The following is a 26,666-nucleotide window of genomic DNA, read 5'->3' as shown; positions in this document are numbered from 1 at the left end:
AGTAGGCCAGCCTGCCTACCTGAGCTAGGCACACACACACACACACACACACACACACACACAGAGAGAGAGAGAGAGAGAGAGAGAGAGAGAGAGAGAGAGAGAGAGAGAGAGAGAGAGAGAGAGAGAGAGAGACTACTGTTTTGGACCACATTCAGCTATATAGTACCCAGTATGTACAACTGCTTCAGATTAAAAAAAAAAAGGTTAAATGATGTTAAATCTCGTAAAAGAATCAAATAGTGGCCCAAGTTCATTTTTTTATTCTTATGGCCTAAACTAACCAATTATAGAAAGCGTTTTCCATTAGTCTTTTCATCATTGTAACTGTGATTAGATGATTAAGTACTTGACAGCCTTCAGCCATTGTTGCGAACAGCTGCTCACCTGTCTGCATGTTAAAGCATGGGAAAAACCCGCGGCACTGCTTCACGCCGACACGCCATCAGAATAGGACGAAACTACATGTTGGGAATAGAGGGGGGGAGGAAGGAGGTGTTATTCCCACTTACACGGAGTATACGAAGCTCCGGGCGCTTCCAGAAACACGGTATCAACATAAGAGCTTCAGCTTTATGTTCACCTTTTGATCCCAGAAAGTGAAACTGTGCTAATTACGAGGCGGAGACCATCTGGACTCGGTGTTCCCCTTCCACGGTAATTGGAGGCGCCATTAAGTGCTCATGCGAATTAAAAGCCTTCGCCTTCATCAAGCTCGACACACAATTATTTACATTATTGTTTATCAGCCATAGCGAGTCTGAGCTGCAGGATTACAGCCTGCCGTAAGCACATTTTATAAGCTGTATATTGCCTATACTACCGTACCACGGCGTCCATACTGAGCTTTTTAGTAACTAGGTTAGTATACATAGGTATAGGCTAGCTACATAATCGAAAATAAACCAGTTGGTATATTCACTCTGTAACATTGCCTGCTTGTCTTACTGTTTGCACTCATACCTGATTACACACTGCTGCTGGTAGCATCCCCAGGCATGAGAAGTGCTTACTGTTCCCCAGAAACAGAGATGCACTCAAGCTTGGTCATTTCAAATACTGATCATCAGTATGACCCTGTGAACAGCACATCTAATGCTAAATAGCAAACAGAGCCCGAAGGTGCTGTGGCACATAAAGCAGTGTCTAATCTACTATGTTATACTGAATGTGACTGGAAACAAAAATCATTTTATTTTAGGTCCAAAACAAAATCTAAATAAACAAAAACCAAAAAATAAAAAAGAATGCAAGTTGCAAAACAAAATAAAACCAATTAACTGATAGTTTTTTTTTTTTATTATTCATATTTATTAAGGAATTGGTGATACATAGGTGTGTTTTCTTAATGACATTAATATTTCTTAAACATTTTGGAGTAAAATTAAAGAAGATGATTGCCTCATAAATGTCCCTTGCAAAATGCAACAAGACCAGAAATATGCACTGAGATATCGGCCATGTTCCACTAATGATAACAGATCAAGCATTTCCAATCAAAGCGTTTAACACTATTTCTGCCAGATCCTCCTGCTACTGCAGCTCAGTCTATAGCTCAATGGCGCCATCTGGTGGTCAAACAGAATGCGTTCATGTTATTATTCTGGAGTACACCCGCTCCTGCACTTCAGCGTTTTCCCACTCATTCCCACTCTTCCCACACTTCATTCAACTAATCAGCTAATTAACAGCCCTTCCTGAGTTGAACTAGGAGCGTTAAAGTAGGAAAACTATAATGTGCAGGACACGGAGTACTCCAGATCCAGGGTAGGAAACCTGTGCGTTATGGCATCCTGTTCATAACAGGGCGTGTCGGAAACCGGATGCGGCTGCTACTGCTTTGCTGTTCAGGGTAGTGTTGTAGGAGGTGTTAATGTTGTAGGAGGTAGCACTTTATCACACTTGGTTTGAAATACATTTCCGTCACATGGTCGACAGTTGATGCCTGTACTTACTGCCACTGTCATTTTGACTAGCATGATCATTTTATGTTTGGGGCATATTAAAGTAGAGAAAATATTATATAAGCATTGCAGATATAATAATTATTCTGTGATATCAATACCTTTTTTTTTTTTTATAGCACAGAGTTGCTGGATATCTTGGCCTATAATCCATATATGTTGCCTGTAGCAGTCAGCATTTTATGCAAACGCTTGACATTGCTTGATGGCCATGATGACTAATACCTGAAAATGCAGCATTTACCACAATGACATGAATACTGATACATACAGGTGGAACCTTTATATATAACCCCACATACAGGTGTTTTTTTTTTTTTTTTTTTTTTTTACTTTTTTTCCAAAGGTCAATTTTTACAGTCAAACACATATATGTCTACATTTTTAAATGAAATATACTCTAATAAGCTAAATAAAGTTTACATTCTTCCAACTTGACAACATTGTTGAAACCACACACAATATTCTGAATACAAAAGTCATACTTCTTGAGTGGATCACAGATAATGTTGCTAAGATACTCAGGTTTGAGAGTATATACTGCATGTTTTGGCAGGCAGGTCACTACATATGCGCAGGCACACATATATGTATACACACAAGCACTCACTCACAAAAGCAGGAGTATAATTTAACCCCTGAGTTTCTCTGACTCATCAGCTGATTTCACAGTAGTCAGTTCATCATGGCCCTCCTCTTCTCCTGGCACCTGATGAAAAAAAATGACACAATATGGAAGAATACATGACATGTTTACAGTACTCCTTTATGTCATGTTTGTCACCATCTACTTTACTTGAGAAAAAAGGATGTTTTAAAAAATGAGGTAAGTTTACAGTTTGTTGCTGTGTATCAGCCAATCAAATTACTTTTTACTACAATTTCATACTGTAACTGTTGCATAGTAAATCATTTACCTCCCAGTAGACTGAATCCTCAAAGCAGAGAGTGTCAGGTGGGGCTCCGTAAATAGGCAGTTTTAAAATGAATCCTAAGAACATACAGAGCCTACTATGAGTTCTACACATACTTTACAGTAAACCTCTACGTGCTGTTCAATAATGATCACTATAGGCACATAGCATTAGAACCCTGTAACTATGTTACAACTCCAAGGTTACAGCAGTGGTGATGTATGTAAAACACTTTACCTCTGAGAATAAAAAATATTTTACTGTCATAGTAATAGTCTAATAGTGGTCCCTTGATTCTTACCAACAATAAGCCCGCCAATCAAGGCCATGCCCAGGGTGACAGCCAGCGAGGCGATTTGCATTACAGCCTGAGTGGATGCAGTGAAATTTTTGTTGAAAACTTCAGGAAACACCTCTTTCATCCTATGGAAAACATTAGTAGGAGGCAGGGTGAACTTAGAGCAGCCACCTGTAATTACTGATAGATATGCAGGGTATTTGTACTGAACAAATATTTAAAAAGGTTTGTTCATTGAATACATATGAAAATGCAGTCTATTTCTCCTAGTGCTAAAGTTAAACATGTCATAACAATATCTATGTCTTCAGTATTTTGGCTATATTTAATTTGGTTGTATTTTCGTATAGGAAAATGAGTTCTCACCCATTGCCATATACTGAAGCGCTTGCTGCTGCAGCAGTGATGGAGCCAACAATGGCTCCCATGACTCCAGGCATGCCGTGTAGGTTATGAACGCCACACGTATCTTGAATCTTCAGCTTTGACTCCAAAACAGGCTGCCAAAGAGAATACCACCAATATAGAGAGTTGAAACTAGCAACACTGAAAGGTATGTGTGTCATTTTCCCCTAATATGTGATTATGCTGCCCTTTGTTTTAATAACAGCCCCAATCCTGGTAGTTAAGAATGCTACCACTGTCTTGTCAGTTTTAATTTAGTCCACTCTTCCACTGACTGGCTATGCAAATCAGCTAGAGTTTGTGAAGCAATATTCTATGGCATCAAGGTCCAGTGATTTTGCAAGCCAGGCAGTGTCTCAATGTCTCAGTGTTCCATCATAATCCCAGAGGTCACACTCTGTGTATCTTACAGTTGTCATCCTGGCTGTGTTTTGCTTGGCCAAGAAGCACAAAGGGCAACCCCAGGCTGGCTAGCATCTGATGTACCAGTTTCACACTGATTTACATTCATCTGTGTGAAAAACCTTTTGACATTGTACAATAAGGAGCATGTGACTTATTTTTTGTCCAGAAAGCTTATATTCACTGTTCACTAATTGATGCTTAAACTCACCTTGTCACTTCATGCGTCTTGTATACGAATTGTAGTCTGATATGATTTTAACCATGCACAATTACCGTTCTACTCAAATATACATCTGGTTAGTGAGACTAAAAAATCCAATTGTTGTATTATGTGTTTATATGCCAATTAGCTCATTACATTCAAACATTTTAACTTCCAGTGTTGTTCATAATTGTTTAACTGTTTTTAATCTTGTTAAAAATTTTTTAAAGCCGCTAACTTTGGCATTTATTGAGCATGTGCATCACCCATTAGGAGGAGTTTTGGTTGTCAAATGTGGCTTAGTGAGACTGATATATTCATACTTGTGTAACGTGGCTAAAATGCATTTCAGCCCATCCCTTGACGTAGGTGCATTTACACTTATATTTTTATGTAGATAATCCTTGTCTGCATATAATCCTGATATATAATACACATGAAACAAATAAGTGTAAAAGGTTCAGAGTTTTAACATAGTTTGTGAGTGCACTACTCACTGTGAGGTACTTGTACCCCAGCACTGAGATTGTTCCCGCCAAGAATCCCACTATCATGGAACCAAATGGAGTCAGCATCATCTCACCAGCAGTTCCTACAGCAACACCACCTGCCAATGCAGCGTTCTGAATATGCACCTAAAAGATCCATGTGATAGGATTAGTAATATATGTGGTGTATTGAAACTCCTCCAAATAACAAGCTTTATAGTTAGTAAAAAGAGTTCTGTAACAGTACTTCTGTAGATTATTACTGTATGTGAATACACCACATACAGTACTAATCTTATCATGTGGATCTTTTAGGTTCTGAAAGTACACCTAAAAGATCTATGTGATAAATACTGTTTGTGGTGTATTCAAACACCATCCCCCACCTCTCCAAATAAATAATCTCCACGAGAGCTTGTATGGGTTTGACGTCTCTAATATTTGACATGACAGCATCTTAAAAAATATTTCTCTTTAGATAGCAATCAATAGATTACAGATTACAACTGCCAGGTGACAAAGAGTGCTATGAGGTCAATATGATAATAAGATAAATAAGTGAACTGGGCAGTGTTAAGTTAGAAATGCATTGTACTGTTACAATAGCATTTAAGCAAATCGTGCCTTCTATGTTGGAGGGACCATGCCAATACTGTTGACTATAAACATGAAAAATGTATTTCCTCACAATATGTAATACTTTTAGACATTCTATCAAATGTTCCTTTCATATTTTCAGTAGTGTTTGCTCTGCACTTATTTGTAAGCCTGAAAGGCCAATTAGCAAGCCAATTGTGCGGTCACTGTAAAATATACACATGAAGACCTAGCCAATTGAAACACTACAACAAAAGTAGGCCACTTGGGGGAGCTCACCATGTCGAGTTTTCCTTCGTGGTTGACAAGAGCAGAGAAAGCATATGTGGCAAGTGTGCAGGCAGCCAGTGAGTAGTATGTGTTCAGGGCAGTGCGATGCTGGTCATCTCCTATAGCAGTGATGGCTGAGTTGAAGCTGGGCCAGAACATCCACAAGTAGATGGTTCCTGGAGAGAGATAATCAGAACATAAGAATCTTTTCTGTTTGTGAGATGCAGGCAAAGCTCCTGTCTCTCTTTGCTCAAGCACCTTGACTCATGTATAAGTGCTGATGCAAAGTCTGATTTTGTCTTTCCTTCTGTAATTAATAGTCATATCAACAATGACACAGTGACTGTTCAGTGGTGTCCAAATTATGCCATGGCTTTATTTTAGTCATTACCATTTTTATACCATAATTAACCATTTACCTGGTGGTAATTTGTTTACATTTTTACAGTGTCCAATAACTGAAGGGATTATTCTACCACATTCTAATGTGCTCCTGATTCTGGGCAAATAATTTAACTAACCAATCATGGCAAAGAGGTCAGAATGGTACACAGAGCTGTTCCTGTGCTTGCTCTTGTCCAGGTTGGGCCTGTACAGCACACGTGTCACCATGAGTCCAAAGTATGCCCCAAATGTATGGATGGTCATGGATCCTCCAGCATCTCTTGCCTGTAGGTGTTTAAAGATACATAGGCATTAAAAGGGTGTTCCTATCTGCTGTTTGATCAAAGAATCATTTTTTCCTCCATTGTTTGCCAATTTGGTCATTTGCCAATTTCTACCTACTAGCTAGCCCTACTATATCACATAGTAGAGGTGTAGGCTAGAGGTGTAGAGGCAGGTGAAGGCTGATATGTGCTTCATCTATGATGCTATCTGCCCTCTTCCACATACGTGAGCTCACAGTGTCTCTCTGATTAACAGGGGAGTGAGTAACACCATCCATCCCACTCAAAGAGTGGATTCCCTGCCACAAATGGCTGTGGCATTGCAGGGATTCAAACTCCTGAACACTTTTCTGTTGCATCATTTGGGAGCCCAACAGGCCTCATTAATAAGAAAATTCATTGTGAGTCATTTTCACTTTGATCAAAATTTATTACACAACTGTCTAACATAATTTACATATCAACTTCTAGAAAAGTCCTTAATCTCTTTAAACAAATCCAACTGTCTAATTATAGTGAAACCCCCAACACCTTACATCTACTACATATTCATGTTTTTACCTGAAAAACAGCTGTATCTCTGTAATTCCATTTGTGGACTGTTGAGAACTCGATTTCACAAATGGCTACTTGAGGGTTTAAGCTAACAGAGGATTAGAGAATCAGAATTGACTCACGTTAAGAAGACTGAGAAGGATGTACTCATTTACAGCAAACAGTGCAACCTCAAATATGGCCATTATCAGCATCTGGACTGGGCTCGTCTTGCCCAACACAGCCCCAAATGAGATCAGCACTGAGCCAGTGCAGAAGTCTGCATTGATCATGCTGCAGGAGAAAATTACCCAGTCAGTGGCTTTAATGTATACACATGGGAGAGATGAGTGAGATAAAGAGAGAGCAACAAGAGAGAAGACAGGCACAGGTATAGGATTATGGATAAACGCTGCATCTTACCTCTCCACTCCAACATGGATCTTGCCATGATGTAAGCCATGAAGGAAGCCCTGCATGAGTGTTGCCCATTGCAGAGAAAAGGCTGCGATGAGGAAGTTGAAGCCAACACTGCTAAAGCCATAACGCTGCAGGAATGTCATGAGGAACCCGAAGCCAATGAAGATCATCACATGTACATCCTGGAAACCTAAACAAACAAAAAAAAAACACATACACCTCAGTACTAATTTTTATATATACACAGTGTAAAGGTTTACATGATTTGATGATTTGATAAGGGTTGCTGTTACCCAGAGTGCACTGAGCATGGTGCCTACACATGCAGACAATAATACTGTATTATTAAAAAAATTTGTTTGGGTAAACATGATATATTCTGTGGTAAGATGTCTGGCAATGTGGTAACAGAAAGTCATTTGCTGAAAGGATTTTAAATCTAATTCAAAATAGCCAGGTATCAAGTGCAATCATTTCACCTGATTTAAGTGCATGTCTTCTTGATGTGTCAGACCTGTTACATGCTTTTGTAATATACCATGGACACGATATTTAAAAACACAGCTCCTCATATCAAAGAGGCAAACTGTTTTAACTGCCTGACCATTTGTCTGTGGGAATTTTTTCCTTTCTGGTTTGCAGGGTTGCATGACAGTAAAGACAGTATGCATTACAGATTCCCACCAAACCTGAAACATGCTGAAAAACACCCCTAAAACGAACACTTAAGATTTAAAACATCTGGCACTCAGCCAGACTTCACTGAACCATTTCAGAAGTCTCATCTTTCAGCTTTCAACCTCTCCCTTTCCCTCAGCGACAGTGTTATGCAGGTGTGTGTACACAGGGACTGGTGTCCTTCATGTGTGAAGTAATAAGTCAAATGCAAAACCAGCCCGGGTAGAATTCTTGAGATACACTTATCACAACATCCATCGGCAGAACCAAGCAAGTCAAGACTAGCACCGGTGGACTTCTTAAGACCTTGATACCCTTTCGCAGAATCCACTCATCAGTAATAGAGAGAGCTTTACTATGGTGAAAATGTAAATAATTCTTAACAGTACACCTAAGTAATTTAAAGTGCAAGAGTTTTAAAGTAAAATAATTTACTCTTCAGTTATTTTTTTTATTTCAGTCTTTAGTACAAACAATTATACAAGCATTTACACAAAAATACAATAAGTTTTTTATATACAATACGTTTTATATACAATAAGTCTTACAATAAGTTTTTCTGTCTTGTTTATTACAGTGTACTTAATATTTAATATTTAATTGAAAGTCATTATTCACTTCTTGGGCTGATCATAACACGTTTTTCCATTCCATTTTTGAATGAGCCATGGGATTACGGTTGTCAAAATAGAGATTAATAAGAATTTCTTTAATAAGGTCTAGGAGTACATCAAAGCACAAATGTCTGCATGCATAAACTGCACTGCAGACCAACTAGACAAGCTGGTTTTTTTTTTAATACAACAAAGTTTCGGCTTCTTTTGAACAACCTCAAGCTTACTCAACAGATAATGATGACATGTCTTCACCCTGAAAATCATTTCTGTGCTGCACACTTATGCAAAATTATAATCCAAACTTAATTTATTTTATCTTTACATTTTGTCATAATGATAAGTCAGAGCTGTCAAATATATCAACTATGCATAATTTGTAAATCTACTTGATATGCCACTATGAAGTGATTTGTAGACTGTACACTGGCCTAACCTGTAAAATGTTATTAGGTTAGCACAAAATGCTGGCATTTCATTTTTTTTTCAATTCAATTATATTCATTACATAATTGATGCAGTCAATTACACAGTTTTTCCCTGGAAGTCCTGGAGTAAACTGAGGGGAAAAAGAACTTCGAGCTAAAAAACTTGATTGTTATAAAGCTGTACTGAATTAAAGTATAGAAACACATTTATAATGTACGTCTTTGTGTATGTCATTAAAAGTGGTTGTATTTGGCAAGGTGCGCTCACACACACACACTTACTGGGATAGCGGGCGTAGAATTCATTCTCCAAGTTTTGTGTGGTTGTTCTGTTGTATTTGTCCCATTTCTTGGCATCAGTGTCATCGTTATACTCCACAACGAGGCCAAAGAGAATGATGAGGATGACTTCCAACACAATACACACCACCGGCAGTTTCAGCCGCATGCTGGTGGAGTAGTCTGTCATTGTGAAACTTGGTTAGCTCTCTCTCTCTCTCTCTCTCTCTCTCTCTCTGTGTCGGGGAGCAGAGGCACTGTTGTGAGGAGACTGACAGGGTAGTTTTCACTAAGCACCTCTTTACATAGCTAAGTTTATCCGCCCAATGTGCTGGTTAACGCCCATATGCCATCTAAGACTCTGATGATTAGTGGGCACAAGTGCTCTCGGCCCCACCCACTATCACCTGCATAGTTTATATAGTAAGTGTGTGTGGCTATCTCTTTATGGGGAAAAACTTTTTCTATAATGACATATAGTAGATGTGGAATAATGGAAATGTTACAGATTTTTCACATGTTACAGAGCAATTGTGGTGACATTTTGCTGGTTCCCATGAGGAAAATTATATGAAGAATTTCATTTATTTTATTTTGTATGATTTATTCATTCATCTTCAGTAACCTCTTTACCCTGGTCACAGTGGATACAGGGAACACTGGGAGCAAGATGGGAATACACCCCGATTGGGATGCCTGTCCATCATGGTGCACCATACACACACACACACACACACACACACACACACACATATCAAAGGCCAGTTTAGACCAGTCAATCCACCAACCTGCATGTTTTAGGGAAGTGGGAGGAAACCACAGAACTCAGAGGAATACCATGCAGACACAGAGAGAACATACAAAACTCCACACAAACAGTAACCTGCTGTGCTACCATGCCAGTATTCATTCATTCATTTATTCATTTATTTATTATATCTGTATAGGAAAATGCTAATAACTATAAGACCCATAAGACTGCTGTTATTAGTAGGTACGCATGAATTCTTTCATTTCAATCTTTTCCATTATTCATAAACAATTTGTATTTGATAATTATTATACCAACTACTACTCTAACCTGCACATCTCACTCTTCAAAAACAACAGATGGAAGTAAAATGTAATGGGACACCGTTTGGCTGCTAAATCATTATGTCAATCTTTGGTAAGCATAAAGGTTCAGTTTTAAATAGTAAGAAAAAAGGTCATGAAGAATCTGTAATATTTAATTGCCATTGTTCTCAGCATTTGACAATACTGACAACGGTTGTGTTCTCATCTCATTACTCAATTTTTTGCTAGGATGACATTGAATTGATTTATGGTATGTAAGACCTGTCAAGTATATTAAAATAATGTATCATTTGTAAATCTATTTGACTTGCCATTATGAAGTAATTTGTTGACTGTACACAGATGTAATCTTCAGCTGTACTGTAAGCTTAAAACCTGAAGGAATAATTAGAAAACCTATATCAGAACTAGTGAAATATGCTGTAATATATATATTCTTACATTATGTCAGTGTAGGGAAACAATTTTTTTATTTACCTCTTTATAATCCACTGCTACTTTATTAAAAGTAATGTTATAAGTAGAAAGTCTCTTTATTTGAACTGTATATATAGGATGTTATCTTTAAGGGCCAGGCCTTAGTGGATGGTACAAAATATCTTGTCCATATTGAAAAAAATACACAAAATACCCCACAACTGTGTGTCATGTGCTTACAAAATAGGAAGCATGGCAATTATGTGCATGGTATTTGCTAAACAGTGAGCAGTTAAACAGTATGAAGGCTTCTGTTTGTAATGAAACTCCTTATCTATCACTATAATCAAAAACGACACACAAATGAATTTGTATAGATGTTCATTTGCTTAGCTGCAGTTTCATACAAGGGCAAATAAAATATCTGGAAACAGATGTGAGGAGTATTTCTGCTCTAAAAAAAGTAATAAAATGGTAAAAGATATTATATGACGAAGATCTTTGACATTTTGTAGTATGCATGCATTTATGTAAGGCTCAGGAGAGGAATTACATGTTTCAACACATCTCCATCCCTTATGGGGTCTCTCCTTGTCTCTCTATCTTGACATCCATCTCTCTTTTGGCTCCGCTTTACCTTTAGACCTTGTTCTGCTTAAATGCAACTATAGTCTGGATGAATTTCATATTAATTCCTGAGAGATCAAAAGTGTCTGTATCTGTGTACTATATCTAAGTGTGAAAAGTGAAAATAATAGAAAAATGTGTGAGGGACAATTAACTGTTAAAAAAATGCCAAAATGGAAAAGAATCACTGTGTGAACTGTAAATAAGGTTAGGTTTTACTTTTTTATTTCTATAATGTCCATCACACTGTAAAGTGATGACTTTTGGAATTCACAATGCCGATTGTCTGTCCCCATGACTTGTTCTACAAGTGCCCTTTCCAGTAACAGGTGACTTTGACTTTAGCTGTTGGATGGTTTTAGCTATTTAATGGGTTAAGCTACTCGAGGGATTATTTTATGTGCATTATCCCGTCTCAGATGCAAATATTATAATTAGTTCTAATTTTTTACTTTCAAAATATGTAAAAACAAAAAAATCAGTGTTTTGTTACCTATTGCCTCCAGGAAGTGGAGGGATAGCAGAGGTCAGAGTTCACACAGAGTTCACAGTCCCTGCTCTTTAGTGAGCAGGTACTTCCTTGCTAATGTCAAAACCCTGCACATATCTCATTTATACCTGGACAGCTCTGCCCGAGGTCTGATCACAGTGTGAGCCAAACCTCTGGAGGTGGTCTAGATGGTACAGTCACATTCTAATCACTATCACATGTATGCTTACACTTTGCCTTAATGTATCTTTTGCCTTACCCAGACAAAAATCCAGATACAATCAAAATTTAATGCAAGGGGTAAAAACACTCCAAGTAAGGGTCAGTAACCTTTGAGTTGCTTTGTGCTGTAACAAGCTCCATCACATCCATTCGTTCATCAATCTGTACTGAGACTGAACTAAAACAGACTAAAACATTTCCTCCTTTAATCCTGTAAGTTAGGGTGAGTGTTTGTGTTCCCTTGACTCAAACATATCTTATTAGACATTAGTTTGGTGAAAAGACCCTGGACCTTGGAAGCCACAGGTGGCCCTGCTTTGAAGGGGGCATAATTGGTGTACAGTAACTGACTGCGTGTAGTTGTGTAGTTGGTGTGTTCAAGCAGTGCAGATGATTATGCATGTTTGAATTTTGGATTAATATAGTATTGTGGTGTCAGTGAGAAAGAATCATGACCAAGAAACACTGATAAAACATTTTATATATATTAGCTCTTTTTGCACATACAGCACAGTCACAGCCCTGGTAGCCACCTCTGAGACACATGAAACCAGTCAAACAACATCTTTCTGAACTGCTGCTCATGCTGCATCACAAGGCAGGATAATGCATTCAGAGGAAAGCGCTATCTGCCCTCTTCCACATACATGAGCTCACAGATGCCAATGATTGGCTAGTTTCTCTGTGTTTGATGGGGAGAGAGAGTATGCCATCTCTTCCACCCAGATAGTGTGGCCACTTTTGCACTGTTGGACTCCTGGACACAGATGGCAAAATCTTCCATTTATAAACATTTGTACAGATTTTCCCCTCCTTTTCAGTATTAAATAACTTATTCACCAGTGCTGCCAGTGCCTTTATGCTCCAGATGATAACATAAATAGAAAAACTGGATGATAGACTTTCAGAACTCAAAACATAAAAATCTAGCAAGAAAGAAAGTAGATATGTAAATTGTATGTGTCTGAGAAAACACTTCTTTAGCAGTTTCAACTGTCAGGCATTAGAATGTTGTAGATAGATTGATTTGCATGGCTGAGACTGTACCTTTGATAATGCATTAAGGTGTGTCCTTCAGACACATGACGCTCACGCTGTGCAAATGTTTACAGATATATATCTTGTGAACATTTTCACCTAATCTAATTTCCATTTTTCCCCCAACATTGCTCACAGAGGGATAACATTTGCGATCAGCTTTACTGTAATTATATAGCACCCCTTGAGTCAAGCTGGACCCCCTACAGGATATAAAATTATACTTTCTCTAGCTCCAGCTATACTGTGGATCTACAGCTGAACAAGCAATACTTGTGAAATCCAATACTTGAATACCTGCTTTTCATCTATGCATACACATGTATCTGAGAAGTGTGTGTTTCTGTCACCTTATCACTCTAGTGGCTCCTGGTACTCAGATAAGGCAATCAGGTGATCAGCTAATTTGTAGGGACATGCAGGTGTTTGTGTTAGGGAAATCAGCTCAGTTACATACTGTAAAAAAAAAGCAGCTACCAGAAATGCTGGCCAAGATCATGAGATAAGCACAAGACAAGACCTGTCTATTATGCAATTACAATCTACTGGCTTTATGAATTAATGTAATGTTTAAGGTGAGAAAGAGAAGAAAAAAAGGCTCTGGTCTAAATATTTGTCATTTAGTTTTAGTTCTTTACTGTTCATATGAACAATCTGGAAAGGTTCGTCAGTTCCTCTATTTCTAAGCAGTTCTTTTACTCATGGAGCAATCAGGTGCCCGTCTTTCCTATACACAATCTATGCCAGTTGTCTACCTTCCCATGATGATAATGACAACTTGAATTCCATTGTGATTTATTAGTTACCTAAGCTCATTTTAGGTCACCATTCTCATTATCATATGTGTCACATGTTACAAGGTGTGGTTGAAGCAAACGACTAGCCCATCTGACTGTAGGCATTAGACCAAGGTACAGTATGAAGCTGTTTTACCTGGAGGAGCTTACACATGTCTGCAGTCAGTCAATCAGCCACACAAAATTGTTGGCTTACACAAGAGAATGATCAGGACAAAGTCCTGAGAAATTATAGCAAAAGTATAGATAATGTGTCAAACTCTTACTCAATTAAAAGTGGAGGTATCCAGCTGCTATTTTAAAATGTACTGAAGTATTAAAAAATAAAGAAGGAAAAGTTTTTAACAGATGAAATTAAGTGAAAGGAACTTTAATTACTTATACTGATCAGCCATAACATTAAAACCACCTGCCTAATATTGTGTAGGTCCCCCTTGTACCACCAAAACAGCTCTGACTCATCGAGACATGGACTCCACAAGACCTCTGAAGGTGTGCTGTGGTCTCTGGCACCAAGACTTTAGCAGCAGATCTTTTAAGTCCTGTAAGTGGTGAAGTGGGGCCTCCTTGGATCGGACTTGTTTGTCCAGCACATCCCACAGATGCTCAATCGGATTGAGATCTGTGGAATTTGAAGGCCAAGTCAACTCTCCTTCACGTTCCTCAAACCATTCCTGAACAACTTTTGCAGTGTGGCAAGGCACATTATCCTCCTGAAAGAGGCCACTGTCATTAGGGAATACCGCTGCCATGAAGGGATGTACTTGGTCTGCAACAATGTTTAGGTAGGTGGTACATGTCAAAGTAACATCCACATGAATGCCAGGACCCAAGGTTTCCCAGCAGAACACTGCCCAGAACATCACACTGCCTCAGCTGGTTTGCCTACTTCCCATAGTGCATCCTGGTGCCATCTCTTCGCTGGGTAAGTGACACACACACGCACCTGGCTGTCTACATGATGTAAAAGAAAACATGATTCATCAAACCAAGCCACCTTCTTCCATTCTTCCAGCCCCATATGCAGCAAGCTGCAATGCACTGTGTGTTCTGACACCTTTCTATCATAGCCAGCATTAACTTTTTTTCCGCAATTTGTGCTACAGCAGATCTTCTGTGGAATCTGACCAGACGGGCTAGCCTTTGCTCCCCACACGCATCAGTGAGCCTTGGGTTCTCATGACCCTGTCACTGGTTCACCAGTTGTCCTTCCTTGGACCACTTTTGGTAGGTACTAACCACTGCATACTGGGAACACCCCACAAGACCTGTCGTTTAGGAGATGCTCTGACCCAGTCACTTAGCCATCACAATTTGGCCCTTGTCAAAGTCGCTCAGATCCTTACACTTGCCCATTTTTCTTGCTTCCAAAACATCAACTTCAAGAACTGACCGTTCCTTTGCTGCCCAATATATCCCACCCCTTGCCAGATGCCATTGTGATGAGATAATCAATGTTATTCACTTCACCTCACAGGTTTTAAGGTTATGGCTGATCAGTGTATCTAAAACTGTTACAAGATGAATTTGAATTTAAAACATCTATTCCAATTTGCCTCGAAACATCATTCGGTCTGTAAGTTTGCTTGTCATATGCATGACTAATGCTATATAGTTTGCTAATTAATTAATCAGAAGTAAAATATCCTCAAATAAAATGTACAGAGCAAAAAAAATTTTTTTTCTTTTTTTCATAAGAATTTAATTAAATAAGAATACAAGTATTCAATTTCAGTAACACTCAAGTAAAATATAAATACCCCAAAATAATACTATAGTAATGTATGGTTACGAAGAACAAATACTAAAGTATTTTCAGCCCCTGAGAAGGATGAAGAAAAGTGTTATGTTCTGTGGTAGAGTATGCATGTATAACATATAGTAGTGCAAGTAGTGGGTTTGCAAACACAGTGTTGCATAGAGCCGTGGGAAGGCTAAGACCGATTTGCGGTTAACCCTCCTGTTAGGTTACATACATATATATACATATTCATAGTGCAAGTAGGGGGTTTCCTACCAGAATTTTATACAGAGTCATGGGAAACCTAAGACTGATTTGCAGTTAATGCTCCTGTTAACTTCAGTTTCAAGGAACAGCATTAATGTTTCAGGTGACTTGGCCAAATTAATATTTACCAAAATGTAACTAAAATGTTAAAATGACCAATAAAGTATCCTTGATTTCAACTAACACTATTTTTGTCCAAAATGACTGAATATTATATCTGTCTTTTTGTTGTTATGTAAACCACCAAAGATTGAACCCTCAATAACCACAGAAATAAGTCTTAATAAACAATCATGGCTATGTGCCTGGGACTCTAACTGTCCTTCCTCTCTGGGTGAGAACCCCAGTCTTCCTCTCTTCTTAACCCTAGCTAACTGTTAACATTTGTGAGTTTAAGTACATGAAAGGGGCAGTTACTGTAGTGTCTCCTTGTTCAGTTATCAAACATGGTTATCTATCTTATGAATGCATGAGCAGCTGTTCTCTGATTGTATGATCACCTGACTTCACTTATCTTAGAAGAAGCATGTGTTAGCTCCACCCTCCCAGATTGTAGAATAGGGAAAGGACCTACTAGTGGGTTGGACTTATATAAATTAGCAGAAAAAATCTTGGACATGGTGCAGTCAAGGCCAAGACAAAACCCTGCAGGCACCAGGACTCATAACTGCACTCTTAGTGCACATTTTACTTCCAGAGGCCATATGAAAATCATAACACATGCTGACCAATAAGATCAAAGATACAAGATCAAAAGGGCAGAGCCTTACGGTTCCCTGGGGTCTATCTGTTTACATGCCTGCTAGAAGCAGGATGAAAGAACTTACAATCCTGTATGTAAGATTTCAATCTCCCTGAAGGTGTATGATGCGTGAGAAAAAGAGTGAGATCTCTATCTGCAGTGCAACTAGAAAACTGAACTCACATAGCATTAACCTTCATGTTTAATAATGCTAAGCAACTGACTAAATAAAGAAGTACACGGTTGTAACACTATGTAGTTTGGCAAATAGGACTATGACCACATGACCTACAGTGTACAGTGTACATAGAGTTTCCCATTGTAAACCTTAGAGTGATCTTGGAATCCGGCATACAAAAGCCATTTCTATGTAAAATATGACTTTTATAGTGAAAAAAGACAAAATGCCAGTTAAGACACCCGTGAAAATAGAACAGTAAATAACAAACAAAATACAAAGAAGCAAAGTCAAGTATGCTAAAAACAAGAATCAATTAGCTAAAAATTTGGACCTAATGATGGACCTAATTGTCAGGTCATCTCAGTCTGCGAACACTTCCCAGCAGACACTGTGGCCTACAAACATGGCTGCCGCAGACTACATTCCCCAGAGCGCACACACACACACACACACACACACACACACACACAATGCCTCTCTCGCAATCACAGAGCTTCTGATTGAACACATCTATGTTCAATCAGCCACACGCACTCACTGACTCTTTAAAAGAGACTCTCACTCACAGCATTAATGCAAAGTATATGCTTAGTTTTGTCTTTGTGCACCTGATGTTACCAAGCCTGTATTCTGTGTTTGCTTATCTGGTTTTGACCTTGTTTATAGTGTATTGTTTCATGTTTCTGCCAAGCCTGATTCAATCTGGTTGTTCATCGTCTGACCATTGCCTGCTTTCTGACACTGAATCTGCCTCTCAATTTGGATTTGTTTGATTGTATTTTAATAAAACTGGTTTACCTGCAACTGTGTCCTTCTTCACCTCCATTACTTGACACTAATGAGTAACACTGATCTAATTTGAACTGAACTGTGCATAAGTATGCACCCCCATTGGTGCAAAACCACTAAATTAATTCTGGTGCAAACAGATTTAAATCAGAAATCACATAATTAGTTGAATGGAATCCACCTGTGTGCACTCCATGTGAGTGTCAAGCGATCTCAATATAAATACTCCTGTTACTGGAGAGTCTGTTAGAGAACATACCTAAACAAAGAGCATCATGAAGACCAAGCTATCAAAGCAAAATCTGGGACAAAATTCTGGAAAAGTATCAAACAGGGTTTGGCCGCAGAATGTAGGTGAATACTTATGTAAGCCACTGTAAATGTGCAGGTTGTGCTGACTGTTGCAATAGTCATGTTGACAGAGTAGTGGTGTAATGAATGATTGATAGATCCTCTACTCCTTGTCTGGCCTTTCCCAAGTAGGAAAAGATCTCTGGATCTTGACCAGCCACTTCCAGATTGAATTTTTCCACCCAACATTCCAGCAGTATGTTCTCTACAAGGCAAAAGAAATTCAAAATCAAGACAAAAATCAGAAGCTAAGGACAATATCTGTTTTCATATGATGATGATAGTGATTATGATGATGAGGGTGTAATGACGCCCTAAGACAGGACTTCCAGAGCTTGTTACTTAGAGTCCTTCAAACAATCACAATGACAGATCTCTCACACACATTCACAAAGCTTTTAGATAAACATGACATTCTGAATACAATTCCAGCACCAGTTTTGCATATTTAAGTACCATATGGACATACACTGATCAGCCATAACATTAAAACCGCTGCCAGGTGAAGTGAATATCATTGATTATCTCATCACAATGGCATCTGGCAAGGGGTGGAATATATTAAACAGCAAGTGAACAGTCAGGTCTTAAAGTTGATGTGTTGGAAGCAGGAAAAATGGGCAAGCGTAAGGACCTGAGCAACTTTGACAAGGGCCAAATTGTGGTGGCTAGATGACTGGGTCAGAACATCTCCAAAATGGCAGGTCTTGTGTGGTGTTACCGGCATGCAGTGGTTAGTAGCTACCAAAAGTGGTCCAAGGAAGGACAACCGGTGAACCGGTGACAGGGTCATGGGCGCCGAAGGCTTACTGATGCGTGTGGGGAGCAAAGGCTAGCCCGTCTGGTCCGATCCCACAGAAGATCTGCTGTAGCACAAATTGCGGAAAAAAGTTAATACTGGCTATGACAGAAAGGTGTCAGTACACACAGTGCATCGCAGCTTCCTGAGTATGGGGCTGCGTAGCTACAGACCGGTCAGAGTGCCCATGCTAACCTCTGTCCACCGCCGAATGCACCTACAATGGGCAGGCGAGCATCAGACCTGGACCATGAGGCAATAGAAGTGGCCTGGTCTGATGAATCACAATTTCTTTTACATCATGTGTATGGCTGGGTGCGTGTGTGTCGCTTACCTGGGGAAGAGATGGCTCCAGGATGCAATACGGGAAGAAGGCAAGCCAGTGGAGGCAGTGTGATAATGTGGGCAATGTTCTGCTGGGAAACCTTAGGTCCTGGCATTCATGTCGATTCATGGAGGCCCCACCTTGAAACTTACAGGACTTAAAGGATCTGCTGCTAACATCTTGGTGCCAGATACCACAGCACATCTTCAGAGGTCTTGTGGAGTCCATGCCTCGATGGGTCAGAGCTGTTTTGGTGGCACAAGGAGTATTTGGACACCTGACTGTAATACCCGTATGTCTTCCCCAAACTGTTGCCACAAAGTTGGAAACACGCAATTGTCTAGAATGTCTTTGTATGCTGTAGCATTAAAAATTTCTTTCACTGGAACCAAGGGGCCCCAAATGCTTTTCAGGATGACAGTGTCCCTCTGCACAAAGTGAGGTCCATGAAGACATGGTTTGGAAGAACTCAAGTGGCCCTCACTGAACCCTCACCTCAAATCAACTGAACACCTTTGGGATGAACTGGAACACAGACTGCGCCACAGGCCTCTTTGCTTGAGAGCAGTGCCTGACCACATAAATGCTCTTTTGACTGAATGGGCACAAATTCCCACAGACACCCTCCAAAATTTTATAGAAAGCCTTCTCAGAAGAGTGGAGGCTATTACAACTCCAAAGGAATGGCTCAGAGAGATGGTTATCTTCTAGTGTGGAAAAGTACAACAGAGGACCCTTATCGCCCTGGAGTTGTGGAACATCTGTGAAACAAGTTTTTTCCTGTTACATACAGTAGCTATAAACAGTTGTTCCCTCACTATTTTTACTTTTTGACCGCTAAAGTCAGGTATGGGTTTCTTCAGAAATGCAAGTTAGGCATCTTTGAGTTAAGAATTTTCAAACATCATGCATGAAGGATTCTGTGGAACGCGATATCATCGTCTCCTCTCCAAAAACTGTCTCCACTGGCTAGTCAAAACCTGTCTGACATTATTTGTGTGGAGATAAGTTAAAAGGTGACCCTGTCCTGAACTCTCTATCACATCAACATAGCCACACCTGAGTGCAATCTGCTACCGATACAGTTTGTCCAACCTGTTAACAGCCTGCCACAATGGCATCTGTGTCAAAAGCAGCACAGCATAGGGAATGACAGTTTGAGATCACTGATAGAGCAGGTGACCTACTCATTGAATCACACAGAGTCACGAGTTACAGGTCATGTAAGTCATTCATTCATAGTTATGCAAAAAATTTTCCTCTAATATTACATATAAGAAACAGAGCTGTAGGCAAAAGGATACATCTTTTGGGAAACTAAGAAGACAAATGTACATTTAAATTCTATTCTGCAGTCACAGACCAAAAACAATCAGAACAAAACATCAGCTAAGAAACATCAGTAAAGGTCTTACCTATTCAGAAATTTGAAAGTTGAAATTATCCAACCAAAATTTCATGGTGCATTTTAGGAGCATTGACTGTGTTTGTCAGAACTTATGATTGAGAGTTTGTCAGTACAGCCATTCTGCTGTAGTTGGGATTTTGAGCTACTGTGTCACAAGCCACAATCTTCACAATCTTTATATTATATTTCAGTAAATTTTACAGCCTTCTGATCTATCAGACTTTTTTAAACTATTGCACATTTTCATAATGGATAAGTGGATAGTTGATTAAAAAGAGTAGTAGACATCAGCATGACATTAAAGTTATGCACAGCATTTAGCCTTCAAGGCAACTGTTAGGTTTCTACAGATGCCTCTGTCAGGAGTAGAATTGATCACCTTAACTCGAACTCTGCAGTTGGGGCTACCTTGAGGCTATGACGTTCCAAACTCAATGCTAAATCTACTTCTGCAATTTATCTAAAGTATGTAATATGTGCCAAGCCTTAATGTATTTTCTTTTCTTTGTTTTCTGTGACATTAAATTACACAAGTCCAAATCCAACGGTGTGCTCAAGTCCATATGTGCACTAACTTAGGAGGATTCAGTCTGCAGCCTACCACACTTCCATGTCCAACAGGGGGAGATATTTTGTGGATAATTTAAAGTAGAATGTGTTACTGCAGAAACAATATTGTTCAGATTTGAGGCAGAATACTTTTGCTATTCAGTGAAATGCTGCCATTTTTTTCATACGGATATTAAACGGAATATTAAACAAAAACCAGGAGTGTCCCCAGGATTTCAAGCTTCACTGAAACTAACTAAATAAATAAATCATGTTTGACAGTTTCATTTTACCAAGCCGCTAAACAGGTTCTACTTAGAAATTGATATTCCAACAAATTCAGAGCATGTTCTATCCTGCTACTATTCCTGGTAATGGATGGGAACAAAGGTTGCGGATGCTACAGAGCTCTTACCATTGATTCCCAGAAATCACATTTAATAACACAAGAAATGCTGGTCTTTGACAAAGTCCAAGTTGCATTTCTACTCACTGATAGTGAGATTTATTTGGTTTGGCTTTGGTCTTCTCACTGAACCCCAAAATAAATATTCTATTAAATATCCTCTTTTTGTATGAGGGAACACATCAGCTTCATTTTTGAATGGCTGAAGAGGAACAAGTGAAAGGCAGCAACTTACACAAGCACAGTGAGGAATGAGAGAGAATGAGTGAAAGGAATAAAGAAAAAGAGAAAGAGGTTGCTGTCACCTAGACATGCCTTTACGAATGCTAATTGCAGGCTTAGAAAGGGTCCTATTGATGAATCAGCACAATGAAGAAGGCCAGGAAGAAGCACTGGAATCTCATTATTAGAATTTTTTTTCAGCCTCTTTTTTTCTGCATTGTTTATCTGCTGTTGTCTTTGGGAGGGAAAGAGAAGCTGCTGACAAAGTGATTATTGTATGTTACTTCCTGACTAGGAACCAAATGGCTGGTCCAAGCAGAGTGATGATACCACAGTCAACATGGTCTTTGAGTTACAATGAAAGAAGAAAAAGCTGTCCTTATTGAGTTTAATAAAGCAGTAGTAATAGTAAGCATGTCAACTATATGTGAGATTCCACGATCCACTGAACCTATATTCTTTAATAACAATTAATAAAGCTTTAATCCTCAGATCTAAATTTACTCTGTAGGGATTCATTCATTACTAGTGATGTGCTGCATGGTCAAAAGTGTGTTGTATTTCTTGCTGTGTGTTTGTTTGAATTAAATAACTATATTAAGGTCTTCAAAAATGTTTAGAAATTTAGAGGCTTCATTGTGTGTTGCTATGAAATATAATGGTGTCATATACTAATTGCTGTCTTGTCATATTCAGGACTCCATTTTCTAAAAACACAATACCAAGATCTTTAATTAGAAAAAGAAAATGCAGCACAGTTTTCTAATTTATTTCTCGATTCTTTTGCTTGACTAAACACAGCTGGTTGTCATCAGTTGTATATGTCACTTTTAAACGCTTAAAAGAATCTGCTCTGAGATCCTGAGCAGGTTACTGAGAGTGTAGAGTTCTCCTGTGCATATTCTCCTCATGTTTGTATGGGTTTCCTCCAGGTTCTCTGGTTTTCTCCCAAAAACAGAGCTGGTATGTGGATTGGCTATGCTGTAGTGCTTGTAGCTGTGAGTGAGTGTGTGATTGTGTGTGAATGGTGCCTGGCAATGGACTGATGTCCTATACGGGCTGTGTTCCCGCTTCATACCCAGTGTTCCCATGGTAGGCTCCGGATCCTCCATGACCCTGACTCAGATAAAGTGCTTACTGAAGATGACTGAATGAATAAAACAGAAAACAATTCGTGTTTAATAATAAAATTGTAATAAAAGTATTTTATTACATTTCATTACATTTAAATAATGTCAGTGGTTGGTTTGCATTCATGAACCTGTAATTTTGGTGTCCTTATTAAGTTCTGAGAGGTGATGAGAGGAACAATGGGTGTCTGTCTGAATGAAACATCTGGAACAGTGGGGATGGACCAGCCTACTATGACAGTGGGGAAGGGGAGAGAGAGTGAGAGAGTGAGCACCCTACTGTTACTGGATAGAAACTGTATGACTGTATGAGCTGAAGTGGCTCGACAGATCAACAAGCAAATTTGTAAAAATTGTTGAACCCTTTTAATTTAGAACTTTAAAGGAAGAGAGACAGAAGACAAAAGGCATAACAGGTTTGACACATATTTCTGATTAGTTGTCATATACTCTATTTCTCTTTGCTAAATAGGCACTTAGTGTAACATCAAAAGTAGCTGTCATCAGTGCATGTTAATTGCACTTTGCATAAAAAGCTAGCTACATGTTGGACTTAAAATGTATTGTAATGTAGATAATTATCATTACATCACATTCTAATTAACATCTCAGGTGAATTGCTTGTGTTGGAACCTACAAAACAGTACACTGTGTAGACCTTAGGTACCACTAGACTGAATGTGGATACTCTTGACTTGCAACCACTAAAGGGAATGTTTTTCAGACAGGAAAAGATTCACTTAATTATGAACTGTGCAGCTTTTATAGTCGTGACTACCAGTTTTCTCTCTTGGACTGATGCAGTTAATCTCTACTACAATAAAGGTAATGCTAAAGCTCTTTGGAATCATACAGGTCTTGTTGAAGGATAAATTCCTAATTTTGTTAATTTTGCCACATTGCTCTATGTCAAATGCTTATTTTTTTACTTCTTATGAAAATCATTTTTCAGACAAAGATAAAGAACTGCAGTATCTTATGGAACCACCAGTTTATGCTGAGATAAAAGCACGCCGAGGAGAGAACGCAACCCTGCCATGTGTTCTGCGGACTGTACCTTCTCACTACACAGTTAAGTGGAGTAAAGTTGAACCTCTTCATACAGGACCGGAAAATATTGTTCTCATTAGTAATGGGGATGAGGTTAAGTACTATGGCACATGGCAGTCTAAAGCAAGTCTTCGACGTATGCATGCTTTGGACATCTCTCTCCGCCTCACCAAGCTGGAACTCCAAGATTGTGGTCTCTACAAGTGCGAACTGATCAATGGCATCGAAGATGAGAGTGTCACCATTACTCTAAGCATTGAAGGTACAGGAAAGCAAAGTGTAAATATCCAGTGTATCAATGCCTTACATACACTAAAAAGAAGCTGCCATCTTCCGACAATAACAATATAAAACATTGCTTATGTTTCAGGGGTGGTGTTTCCTTATCAAAGCAGCCATGGTCGTTACAAATTTACCTACTCTGATGCCAAAAAAGCTTGTGCAGAACAGGATGCAACACTGGCAACATACAAACAGCTATACAAGGGTAACAACTTTTATCTACCATGTAAAACAATAATATTCTGTATCATATCCACGGTAAACTAGAAGTGAAAACAGCTGTAATATTTTATTATAGTAATATTACAATATTTGTAATATTGTAATATTTTCTAACTGAATGTTGACTTATAATTGTTAATAATAATTTCCTCCACTCCATGATCCAATGTATAGAATGGACAGAAGGTCTGGAGTGGTGTAATGCTGGATGGCTAAATGATGGGACTGTTCACTACCCCATTCTGAATCCACGGCCAGCTTGTGGGAAAGATCTTCTTCCAGGGATCCGCAGCTATGGGCCCCGGCACAAGACCAAGGAGCGTTATGATGCCTTCTGCTTCACCTCTACCACTGAGGGTCTGCAGATTATTTTACCAATTCTAATGCATGTGACTCTAATATAAGAAAATGCTTGATAGTGAGTTAAAGGTGTTATATTTTAGCAAGAAATATAAAAATATATTTTTATCACCAAGCCTGGCTAATTACTCTATCTTACTCTATCTTGCTCTGCTAGCCAATTGTAACCCAGTGTCTCTCCGGTGTTTAGACCTTTTATAAAGTAGTGAGGTTTTAGGAATGTGGCCACAGAAATCAACTTGAGGAACACATGCAGGAGATATGGTGGGCTCAGTAAAGAATGGAAGAGGAGAAAGAAAATGCACTGTTGTTTGAGTAGACAGCAGAGAGTCTGTTAGAGCGACATTGTTTCTGTGGTGATATTTAAGCTCCTGCTATGTCAGTGTAATATTGGCAGCTACAAAATGTCATCAGAATAATGTGACAAGGCAAAGAACTCCCTTGTTTTCTTTAAGCCAAATTGTCTACTCACAAAGAAACATACGATTGGAAACGCACTTGAAATGTGTTTTCATTACATTACATAGAATATAGATTATTGACTGTGTACAGTATATTATGATTATTTCTATGTTGTTGTTATTTTTAAAGTTGAATGTATGTAAAGAATTATGCAAATCTCCACCCCTACACTTGAACTGAGTCTCTTTTTACTTTCCCGTTCATGCAGGTTCAGTGTTCTATGTCCCAGGGCCACTAAATTTTTTGGAAGCAGCTCGTGTCTGTAAGGAGAAAGGAGCAAGCCTGGCCCGTGTTGGACAGCTCTACTCCTCCTGGAAGTTTCTGGGGTTGGAGCGCTGTGATGGAGGCTGGCTACAAGATGGTAGTGTGCGCTTTCCCATCATTACCCCTAAGGAGCGCTGTGGAGGAATCCCACAGCCAGGGGTTCACAGTTTTGGATTCCATAAAAAGAGCATTAGTCTTTATGGGGCATATTGTTACAGGTAAATATCAACATAGGGATAAATGATTACAGATACTCAAGGTCTACACCGGTAGAAGACAATAGTCTGCAGGTACCACTGTAACAGTTCCCATGCACCCTGGGAATTATTACTTTTTTCCCCTAAGCAATACGAGATAATGTTTTGACATGAAATATTTTGGTAATTTACAATACTAGATTTTTTAAGTGGGAATGTAGGAGGTTTTGGACCAAAAATTTCATACGACTTTCAAAGACTTCTGTGCTGTTTTTTTTTTTTTTGTTTAATTATGAGGTCAGTGAATACTGTTTAATTGTGTTTCTACAATTAGTGTATAAATAATTGAATTAATAATTGAGTTCTACATCAGCAGATATTTCTTAAACAACTTTGTAAATAATTACCAAATCTTTATGCTTTTCATAAAATTTTGTGAATAACATAAAAACACTTTTGTATTTATAATATTATACATGCTTTCACATGCCAAATAAAATGTAGATCTTTAAGAATGTACTCATACGCATTACATGTGGACTTACTTCTAAATGAACTAAAATAACAACATAAGGACAAAAGACTGTATAGTTGATACTGTTAGTAAAAATTTGTTTTATTATCATTATTTTTTTTTTTTTTATAAAACTCCAGAACAAATACAGAATCCTACAAATTGTAGTGGTATGACACCATATACCAGATGGCTTGACTTTTAAAACATGAATACAACAAATTGAGCAGATAAATAAAAATGTCTATGACAATTTTTGTGGAGTTAGTGACTGAAGTCTTTGTTTTATTTCTTCCATGCTTTATTCCACACTATATTTCCCAATGGAAAAAACCAAGCCGCAAAATAAATTACCACAAAAGATTTGTGTGCAAAATCAGTAAAGTGCTACACAAATCTAAATGATGGACCTGGTGGCACTGATTAGTGTATTAGTAACACATTCACTGATCTATGCTTGACAGCCAATTAGATTCAGTAACATACATCCAATAGTCTTAATTTAGTTATCTTAAAAAAACTAACTTTACCGGACATTATTTTCCCATGTTTAGTGTGGATAGTGGCTCTTTT

General features: G+C 38.6%; 2 protein-coding genes across 2 annotated transcripts; one reads left to right on the top strand and one right to left on the bottom strand.

The window, feature by feature from the left end:
* Positions 1-2,060: 2,060 nt before the first annotated feature.
* On the bottom strand, positions 2,061-9,436 carry rhbg (Rh family B glycoprotein). The gene is made up of 10 exons (XM_026926487.3): positions 9,168-9,436; positions 7,169-7,355; positions 6,889-7,039; positions 6,065-6,212; positions 5,553-5,719; positions 4,686-4,823; positions 3,543-3,676; positions 3,180-3,301; positions 2,882-2,955; positions 2,061-2,673 (listed from the first exon to the last, which is right to left on the bottom strand). Exons 1-10 carry the CDS (start codon positions 9,352-9,354, stop codon positions 2,596-2,598), a joined length of 1,386 nt encoding a protein of 461 aa, XP_026782288.1. The 5' UTR covers positions 9,355-9,436; the 3' UTR covers positions 2,061-2,595.
* A 13,581-nt stretch (positions 9,437-23,017) lies between these two features.
* hapln2 (hyaluronan and proteoglycan link protein 2) lies at positions 23,018-26,356 on the top strand. The gene is made up of 6 exons (XM_026926584.3): positions 23,018-23,158; positions 23,467-23,567; positions 23,695-24,054; positions 24,163-24,279; positions 24,471-24,653; positions 25,327-26,356. The coding sequence occupies exons 2-6, from the start codon at positions 23,489-23,491 to the stop codon at positions 25,602-25,604; spliced, it is 1,017 nt and encodes a 338-aa protein (XP_026782385.1). The 5' UTR covers positions 23,018-23,158; positions 23,467-23,488; the 3' UTR covers positions 25,605-26,356.
* The last annotated feature ends 310 nt before the right edge of the window (positions 26,357-26,666 follow it).

The sequence above is a fragment of the Pangasianodon hypophthalmus genome, chromosome 1, assembly GCF_027358585.1.
Source record: "Pangasianodon hypophthalmus isolate fPanHyp1 chromosome 1, fPanHyp1.pri, whole genome shotgun sequence".
Classification (NCBI taxonomy): domain Eukaryota; kingdom Metazoa; phylum Chordata; class Actinopteri; order Siluriformes; family Pangasiidae; genus Pangasianodon; species Pangasianodon hypophthalmus.
Note: the sequence above shows the minus strand (reverse complement) of the source record. Positions and strands in the feature narration are given on the sequence as shown.